Below are 10334 nucleotides of genomic sequence, written 5' to 3' on the forward strand. Positions count from 1 at the left end.
GTGTTATTACCAAGAATGAGAAAATCGTATTAGGGGATACTAGTTCTTCCAATGACTAGTTTTGCGGTTGTCTTCCTTGTACTAATTTCCACCGTCAGTTCTCGATAATCTTAATTGACTGTGAAGAAGGCAAAAAAGAGCGGGTTGACTCGAAGCCCGACTAGCCTAGACGGTAGCAATGATTCCACGACGATGCCATTGCCGACATAACTGATCGGCGACATGGACTTTGCAAACGCCCAGCGGCTCTCTTTTCTCAGCCTGTTCCCTTTGCCATAGCAACGCCTGTTCCAACCTCCTCGCGGTAGTTGCCCCATCCAGTGGTAAAGACACCTGCAAGGTTTTTCCTGCATTTGCATCCTGTGTCGCAAAGCTTACTCCACGCCAGAAAGTTTGTTGAACTCATGTCACCGCACGTCTGCGGCAGCAGTCAATTTATCGCGCTTGTCGTCACCGACCGTTTCATCGTTGTCGTCACCAAACTGTCTTAGAAAATGGCTTTTTATAATTTCTTTGAGTTGCTCCCCGCCAACTATTCCGACGCCCTCACAAATCATCTTGTGGTAATACAAGAACTCGACAGATCCCTAATCGTTAAAGTCTCAGGACAACTTTTCCCTCTGCAAGGTCAAACTTTCACACAGAAAGATGCGTTGGTACATAAATTTAGCGGTCGCCGTTTCAGACCTAAACGCTGATATTGAACCTTCCACAATATGCGCTGCATATTATGGCAGGATATTTCCCTATGACATCACTTGTAAAGTAGTTCAGGAGTTAGTTGAGAAGAAGCATGTGTTCCTGACAAACTGCGACCATGGTTCGTTAAAGCTCGCCGATCCGACTTTTTTAGCAGTAAACAATATCACAGGATGGTAGGTGATTATATCTGATGACCTCACATCATCACCCTCATTGCCCCGGCCTGTATTATGCAAATGTGACCCTGCGTCTTATCTATACGGCACACGTAAGTGAGGCTACCCACAATTTCCATGATCCGTACACACGGAGATCACTCACTGAACTGGAGCAAATTTCTTCTGTACACAGAACAGTTCGGTCCATATATCAAAATTCTGGGACCATAGTTTTTGATAATCATAATTCTCTAATTTCTCACGGTGAATAATGAGAAGATCAACCCCTTTTGCGCAGAGGAGATAGCAATTTTGTGATTTTGTCGACATAGATTTTTGACTGCCATACACAATATTTTCAAGGAAACTAAGGGAATAAGTTGCATCTGTGTTGGCAAAAGAAAGGGTATTGATTTTTTTAAATGTTTGTAACAAAGGAAATTTGCATGTCTGACAGGTGGTATAATGAGACCATCTTAGTTGCTGATAACTTTACCATGACAAGTGTGCAATTTTTAGCACCTCCAAACATCGACTTCTCATTCAATTTACTCCTAAATTTTAAAGATGATCAATAATTTTGGAACATAGTTTTAACCAATAATCCTTAAATTAAATTCTAAGTTTCAAATTGTTCAGAAACTGATAAAATTGAAGAAGCCTTTAGCAAATAATGTCTGAGCACACAAATCAAAGGGAATTGTGGGTAGTCTCACTTACTGTGCGGCACACGTAAAATGTAAATATAATGATCACGCCGGAGTCTCGTGAACACAATGTGTAACGGACATCATTTGCTAATTATTGGCCAGGCAGGGCTAGAAAAACCCGCCTGACGAAAGTAGTTGACTTGAGTGAAGCCATGTTACACCTCGCCGCCGTTCAAACTAAAATGACGGGGAAAAGGAGCATATCTACAGACAGTAAATTATTGCAAAAGTGGCACTTCGAGGATTTTCGACCAGCCCCAATACAGCAATTTACATTTGAAGGCATTTACTATAGTTCCGACCTACTCACCTTTTTAACGATCTGGTAATTTGTTGGTTCGTGAATTATCTGTTGTTACCGTGCCATACCTTCCTTTCTTGTAGCACCACCAAGGCTTGATCTTCGGCCTAGTCTCAGTAACGGGCTTCTTCCCAACCACTTATCCAAGTAATGTTACAAACGCCCGTAGCTACAGCGAACTTGCATATGAAAAAAATAATTACTGCTCATATCGCCAAGAAAAATGTTAACCCACATGATGAGTTACATGTTTGCTATGATAAAATTTTGCTCCTTGCCGAAATCATATACCGACAAAGTCACGTGTCTTGACTTTCACGTGTATTCATCGACTGAGACTTTAGAAATGTGCATAAAGTGCACAACCCCTTGGAGACGATGGCAGTGCAGTACTTTCCATGCTTTAGCTCTACTGTCTCTGTGAGTAAGTGGGTGATCGCCTAGTCGGTCTGTGTGAGTGAATAAGTGCATGTATGTCCATACGTGCGTATGGCCATCGAAGAATAGCAACAACTTAGCTCCACTGCTGAACTACCTTTTCGGAGGCGAATATGTATCCATGAGGTTTCGACCACCGACTTCGTCGCTAGGTGACATTGCATCTTCAAGTCGTTCTGCAAGTTTGAATCTTAGGGCAACCAATTGAATATCGTTACTGAATTACGTGTTAATATACTGACTCACGATAAAATTATTTTTTTGGACTTCCAGAGAGAATTTACACGTGTCGTTATGAAGTAAGTTGCCAATGTCTCTGTTTCTGATTTAATCCCTATTTAGCCTTTCAAAGCAGTCCGCAAACAGTCTACAAATCAAACATTTGATGTCACTTATATTCAACATCAAACTGCCTTCACCCTTCGTTTACAATCTTGTCAACCTCCGAAATTAAACTGGAGGGTAAAATACAAACAAACAGCAATCAGACAAGAAACAAACACACTAGGTCGTGCCCTTTGCCACATCAATTATCCTGATAAATGATTGACGGACTAATGCTTTACAGTCATTATAGGAATTAAAAATATATGAAGCAAGTTAACGCAAGTTTAAGACTTTGCTAAGTTTTCTCAGGTAACTTTGAACTCTCACCTTTGACAATCAAGAATACAAATCACTAGGGGTTTAGATTAAAGAAACAAAATTTAAATCTACCGACGTTTAAATTCAAAATATTTTGCAGGCTTCAAAGTGACTCCTAGCAGATGGCAGACCAGAATTGTATTGTCAATATTTGAGTGTCAATAAATGTCTCTGAAGCGCATTCTACCTTGGAATGAAGAGGGGAACCGCCACCATGAATTGATTCGAACATGGACGTACATGAAGAAAGGGGGTGTACTAAACTGCACAGCCACATTACAGCACATGACATCGCAAATACGGAAAAGTCAACCTAGGGGTGGCTTAAGTTTGACTGGAACCTAAAACATACTGTTGCTTTTTATTTTTCTAAATATCAACTTAAAGAATTCTTCCGCCACGCGTTATTCTGAGAAGAAACTTCACAGTGCTTTTATTAAAAAAACGAACAACAATTTTGATAACTCTATGCTACAAGCTTTGTGTACACAGATAGTCCTTTAAATATTAAATCATATACATTTGAGGTTATTGTTAAAAAGAAGGTGGTTAGAGTGTCTCTTGGGGTCAGTCTTATCGACTAGCCTCGCTCTGTATTGTAAATACTTGGCGTTTCTGACAGGGGCATGGTCTACGTCCACGTCTTTACACATGGCGACTCTCATTTTACCGAGTCCATCAACAAAGAATGCCGTGTGACCAATCCTGCGATATTCTGGATCAAAGCCCACCTGTCTGACGACCGACGTTTTGGCCATGAAAAAATCGACCACCACGTCAACGACATCGCACTCAGGAAATTTATCCAGTTTGTGATAACGACCGTGTATCGAGCGAAGGCAGTCGCCATTTTGTCCGCCATGTTGAAAATGAAACATTTGTTATAACTCTTCCCATTAACAGTTCCGCCGACCAGATCTAGTTTTGAAAATGGGTCCTCGAGTTTCTCGAGCATGTACTCAAGTTTTGTCTGCTCAGTGAAGACAAAATCGTCGTCGACCCAGAGGAAGTATTTAGTTGTGACCTGGCTGAGTGCGACGCCCCGACCTGCAAACAATCCTTCGGCAAACGGCATGATAGTCTGCTTGACATTTCTACCGACAATCCTTTGCGGCACCTCGGAGTCGTCTGCCACGACAATCCTAACGTCCGGGTAAAACTTATTGATGCTGTCAACGAGTCTATTGATGGCTTCGTAGCGTTCGAAAGTCTTGGTGACCACGGTGACCTTGTCCGCAAGCGTTGCTAACGGTCCAAAATCGTACAGATCCGGAAGCGTCTGTCTGCGCACATGCACATGGACTTGCACGACGAAACCCATGAAATTGACATCGACGATGTCCCGGATGCTGATGTCATAGATTATACTTTTGTAGATCAGATTGTCGAGAAGAATGTTTAGCGTTTCCACGCTATTGCTTTTTATTGTAATTTCCCTTGTGTTGTTACCAAGGATGAGAAAATCGTGTGAGGGGATGTTAGTTCTTCCAATGACTAGTTTTGCAATTGTCTTCCTTGTGATAATTTTCACCGTCAGTTCTCGAGAATATACACTGACTGGAAATAAGGTCTGAAAAAGCGGGTCGACTCGAAGCCCTACTAACCTCGATGGCAGAAGAGGTTCCACGACTATGCCATTGCCGACATAACTGATCGGCGACATGGACTTGCAAACACCCAGCGGCTCTCTTTTCTCAGCCTGTTCCCTTTGCCATAGCAACGCCTGTTCCAACCTCCTCGCGTTTGTCGCCTCATCTAATGGGAAAGTTTGGTTTTTATGACACCTGCAAGGTTTTTCCTGCATTTGCATCCTGTGTCGCAAAACTTCCTCCGTGTCAGAAAGTTTGTTGAACTCATGTCTCCACACGTTTGCGACAGCAGTCAACATATCGAGCTTGTCATCACCGACCGTGTCACCATCGTCGTCACCAAACTGTTTTGGAAGACGGCCTTTCATGATTTGTTTGAGTTGCTCTCCGCCTAGTGTTCCGACGCCCTCACTTGTGACGTCAAGGCCTTCGCGAAATAAAACCAGGGTGGCCGAATTCAGGAACAGGAACGTCGTCATGACAACACCGAGCGTGAAGTACAGAACGGCGCTGAGTAAACTTTTAAATTTCATCTTCCTATATTTCCGATTCAACCTGTTATGGAGAATGAATGACATAAATCGACGAATATTTTTAAATTCTTATCACAACCAAAAATCGCCATTGGTAGTCATACAACCCCATTCTCAACTCTGCTATACGAGTACTTTGAACCAAATTCACAGAAGCAGGTAGACACAAATGTACCGTGGACGAAAACGACAATTCTCCGCGCTGTGTTAAATTTATCTCCGCGCTGTGTTAAAAGCTCCGCGCTTTGTTAAATTTGTTTCCACGCTGTGTACAAAATAGCCGCGCTGTGCTAAAAAAATCGCCGCGCTGTGTAACACAGGGCGGAGAATTGTCGTTTTTGTCGACGGTATTTTCGTAATTCGTCCACTGTACAAATGTGGCACACATAGGTTGTCTGACACAGACAGAGAAAAGGGTCAGGGTGTCAGGCTCATAAAGTAACAGCAAATTTACAACTCAAAGCGCTGTATGTCAAAGGCCATCTTGCTCATACAATCATGGAAGTTTCTATACTGAAACGATATTTACAGCACTCAGTGAGATACGAAACTGTGAGCTGCTGTGACAGACATGTGTTGATAATGGCGCCTGAGGTGTTTATCGTCATGACCTCAATACATGTGGTAATCGTTTAATAATGCTGTCACTTTAACCGGTAACACAGAAATAAAATTGAGCGTTCCGACCATAAAAGCGGACGTGCTCTGATTGATGAAACCAAATACGCTGGCGTGACCCGTCACGCTTCATGTCAAATCAAGCCAGAAAATTTTGCTGGAATTTTAAAAATGCCGATATTGAAAAAAGACAAAAGCCGGTCGTCATTAAACTTACCTTGTATCTGTGAGTAAGAGAATAATCTACGACATGATTCATTTAGTGAATTTCCTCGATGACAACGTAAAACGCTGTGCATTCATTGTCTCTGTCACCATTGCCACGAAGGCTTCCATGACAATAAAGGTTTTCAATCATGCAGATTAACACTGGCGGCGCTGTTGTGCAACAGGTGGCACCAACTGCGTTTATCCTGAACGCCTTTTCCACACTTCTCGTGTTGATGTACATTTTGAATAAACCGTTCCATATTCATGTCATCACTGTATTCGTATGAACTGGGGAATTTAGTCGGCATCTCTTTTCTTAACTCTACCAGCAAATTAAATGTCAATTACGACAAAGACTAACTCATTTCCACGACTACAATTGTATGGCACTGGGCACCCTATAGCGTTTTAGGGCCACAAATTCAATATGGTAACAGCTTGGGATACTATACAATCATTTCAGAATGTCATGAAGTGTACCACCCCGCGACAATGATTATCCTGAGCTATAGAAAAATGAAGGGTTGATTTTGTTACAACAATTCAACGCAAAATATCGCGGATGTCAAGTACCCTGTATCATATATATATATATATATATATATATATATATATATATATATATATATATATATATATATATATATATATATATATATATATATTATACATACATACATATATAAATATAAATATGTATATATTATACGTACATACATTTATAAATATAAATAACTATATAACTATATATAACTATATATAACTATATATAACTATATATATTTTCCCCCCAAACGTTCTGCTTATATGGAATGGAACCAACGTTGTCCCTTTTATCGCTGTTGCCCTTAATGGCTTAGATGTTACAGTAAGTGTTTTTTTTGGGAGGGAATGTTGTGTACGTACGTGACTGGCGTAAAGCATTGATTGTCCTGCATGTCGCGGCAAACTCCCGACAGACATCGGAGATGCTGCATCATATACAGTAGAAGAAAACAACAATCTGTGTTGCATGATCTTCCGACGTTCATCAGACCAGACTGGTATAAAGAAAAGGCGAATGATATTGAAAACTTAAGGAAACAATGCTAAAAATGTGTCTTTATTGCTAGGTGTTATTCAAGTTTCAGAAAGCCACTTTGCAAAAAAACCAACACATTTGGCATCATCGCTTCAGAAAAAATTGTTTAGGGTCAAAACATACGTTGGATCTTGATTTCCGTGTGCATTTATTGAAATGGTACATTTTTACTAGTAACATTACCAGTGTGTTTGTGAAACACGTATTTCATCGCTTCGACAAGTGATCAAAGAAAAAACGAACAAAATCCACAGCACAAGGTAGAATGCGCCTCGGGACCAGATATACGAACTCTTAAACCTTTACACAGTCATGTTTAATCTGCCACTTGTTAGGGTTTATCTTGAAGCCCATGGGGTAAACTTAAGTTTTCACCGGCTTATTCATGTGAAATTACAAAATTTAATTTGTCAATAGTGTTAACACTGGAATGACGGCCATTTTGAATTTCAAGTGCCCATAAATGCCGGGTAATTTGTTTCTGTAGTACCAAATTGTGCACGATGACCCTTCAGTTTTACTCTTGATTTCGAAAGGGAATGGCTTTCTTACGAAAAATTTGAGCAAAAGTTTAAGTCTTTCAATTTCGAAGCGTGTACTACCTTAACATTAAATGTTTCCGACAGAAGGGTGTGCATGCTGAGTAGCTACTGTTACATACGTCAATCAAACTCTCTCTAAACTTGAAGATAAAATATATAAAATAAATGCATGAAAAATTCTCAAGTACATTTTAAGTTGTTACTGAAAAATAGATGATTCGTGTGTCTTTTCGGATACGTTGCGTCATCCTTTCTGGTTCTGTAAAGTGCATACTTGGTATTTGTCATTTGAAAGTGGGCGATATCAACGTCCTTACAAGCCGCTACTCTCATTTTACCCAGTCCGTCGATGAAAAACTCAGAGTGGCCGATCCGACGGTATTCTGGGTCGAACCCGACCTGTCTGACGACGGAGGTTCTCGCCATGAAGAAATCGATGACGACATCAGCTACGTCGCATTCTTGAAATCGTTCGTGAGGTCGGTAGCTCCGTAAATTGTTTTCAGACAGTCGCCGGTGGCACCGCCATATTTGAATATGAAACATTTATTGTAGGCTCTGCCGTTCACAGTCCCGCCGATGACATCCAGACGACCAAGCGGGTCCTCTAACTTTTTCAGCATGAGTTCTAACTTTGTTTTCTCGGTGAATACAAAGTCATCGTCAACCCAAACAAAGTACTTGGTAGTAACTTGACTCAAAGCTACCCCCTTCCTGCAAAGAGCCCCTCAGCAAACGGCATGAGGGTTTGCTTTACATTCCTTCCCATAATCCTTTGTGCGTTTTCTGTGTCGTCTGCTACTATGATCATCATATTTGGGTAAAATTTGTTTATGCTTTCGACTAATCTGTTCACAGCATCGTAACGCTCGAAAGTTTTCGTTATGACAGTAACTTTGTCTGAGATCAGCCCGTCAGGACCGGAATCGTAGAGATCAGGTAAAATTTGGCGCCTAATATGAATGTTAACGTTCACCTTAAAGCTCATGAAAGTGATTTCTAGAATATCCCGGATGTTGACGTCATAGTAAGTACTTTTATATAGGACGTGATTCAACAGTCGGTTCAGTTTGCTTACATTACGACTGAGTAATGTCAATTGCGATGTGTCATTCCCAAAAATTTCTAATCCGCCATGTTTGACCAGTCGTTTAAATTTTGCGAGACCCCGAAGGTGTAGTTTACCCAGGCCTTTTGTCGATTTAATATTTAATGTTAATCGTTGCGTTTTGTTTGAAATAGTGATAACGTCAGCTGCCAGCGGATCAACCGAAATCCCGACCAATTGAACAGATTGCAGGGGTTCGACAACAATGCCACTTCCGATATAGTCCAGTGGAGACATTGCCCTACAAAACGAGAATGATTCTCTCTTCTCAGCCTCGTGCTGTAACCATACAAGCGCTTCCTTCCGGCGTCGTTCGTCCATTTTGTCATCCAGCGGATGCTTCAGGGTTCTATGGCAGTTGCACGATTCTCGTGGCGCCATTTTGTTTCTAAATTTTGTTTCCCTCTGCGGAGATACTTCCTCTCTTTCCTCGGTCCACGAATTAAATAGGGATCTTACCCTTAATTCCTGCTGGGCCAATGTATGCATATCATTGATGTTATTTGCTACTGCCTGGTCTTCCCTTTCTTCGCGGATAACGGTGCTATCTTGTATAAATACGTTCTCCGCAGTTGTGCTCGTAACCGAGTCGCTCATGCTTTTGTTTTCAATGACGTCATCATAGATGTTCCTCTCCAACAACTCGTCGACAACTCCGCTCACCGGCGTGTTCATATTTGTGTAAAATGCATCTTCGTGGAATATACTCGCCACGTCTCTAGTTTCCTCCAACGCTAGGCTCGTATCGTTTGTCTGATGCAGGGAAATAATATTGGACAGCAACATACCGGCCGAGAAGCAAATAATCCCGCCTAAAAATTGGCCGAGCTTTAGCCGCATGGTAGCGAGATTTTTAAATCAGAGTTTTCTTCTGCAAAAGGACAAGCTTATACTTTGTGACTCACAAAACACTACTGGAACCGTGGGTAGTCAAGGAGATAGGCAATTCGTGTGTCATCGTCCCTGTACTACTACATTTCCCCTCTGCGTTCGTACAGTAGCTAGTAGTGACGGTGCCGCGCTGCGCATTTAGTCACACAATGTTACAAAAATTCAAGATGGCGGCTCGCACGGCACCGGACGACACGCTCAATCTGTACAACCAGCTGTTACACTATAATTGATAAAATAGGCACACGATGTAAATCTGTTTCATTTCTGTCACTGTCACGATAGCAGCACACAAAAAAGTCGGTCATATTTGGTACCGTAAGCGTTACTATTGTATTTATTGAGATTATGTTTATTGAGATTATATCAATTATATTTTGTGGGACCTTGCCTGCATGATAGATCGATAAAACGTCGCCGTACCGGAAGAACAGACAATGAAAACGGTTTAAAATAATTTCTTTGGTTTAGTACAACTTCAACGAACTAAACTGTAGGTTTATTGGAATATAGTTACAAAATACACTTTATTGTCATATTTTGGCTTGCGTTAATTTCAATTTTTATCGGCATAAAACCCATCAAAATAGTAACTTCCATGATATTTTGCTTTAATAGCATAGATAAGAATATTGTAGTTGAGAATATTGACGAGAGAAGAATTTTGCAGTAATTGAAAGTTGCATTTCAGCTACAGCCCCGCTGAGGTACTGTATTTCAACATACTATTAAGCAGTTTCAATCGATACATATGTTCCATGATTCTGTACAGTTTGGTATTTTACATCGCGCTATAAGGCATGTAGAT

At 41.0% G+C, this 10334-nt stretch overlaps 1 protein-coding gene across 1 annotated transcript; it reads right to left on the reverse strand.

Moving 5' to 3' along the window:
- Positions 1-3363: 3363 nt before the first annotated feature.
- On the reverse strand, positions 3364-6041 carry LOC139129896 (beta-1,4 N-acetylgalactosaminyltransferase 2-like). The gene is made up of 2 exons (XM_070695585.1): positions 5912-6041; positions 3364-5098 (listed from the first exon to the last, which is right to left on the reverse strand). The coding sequence occupies exon 2, from the start codon at positions 5074-5076 to the stop codon at positions 3616-3618; it is 1461 nt and encodes a 486-aa protein (XP_070551686.1). The 5' UTR covers positions 5077-5098; positions 5912-6041; the 3' UTR covers positions 3364-3615.
- Positions 6042-10334: the final 4293 nt, after the last annotated feature.

Source organism: Ptychodera flava, chromosome 3 (genome assembly GCF_041260155.1).
Source record: "Ptychodera flava strain L36383 chromosome 3, AS_Pfla_20210202, whole genome shotgun sequence".
Classification (NCBI taxonomy): domain Eukaryota; kingdom Metazoa; phylum Hemichordata; class Enteropneusta; family Ptychoderidae; genus Ptychodera; species Ptychodera flava.

Excerpts from the sequence above, each read along its gene's own strand:
- LOC139129896 (XM_070695585.1), bottom strand. The coding sequence starts at position 5,076 with ATGAAATTTAAAAGTTTACTCAGCGCCGTTCTGTACTTCACGCTCGGT.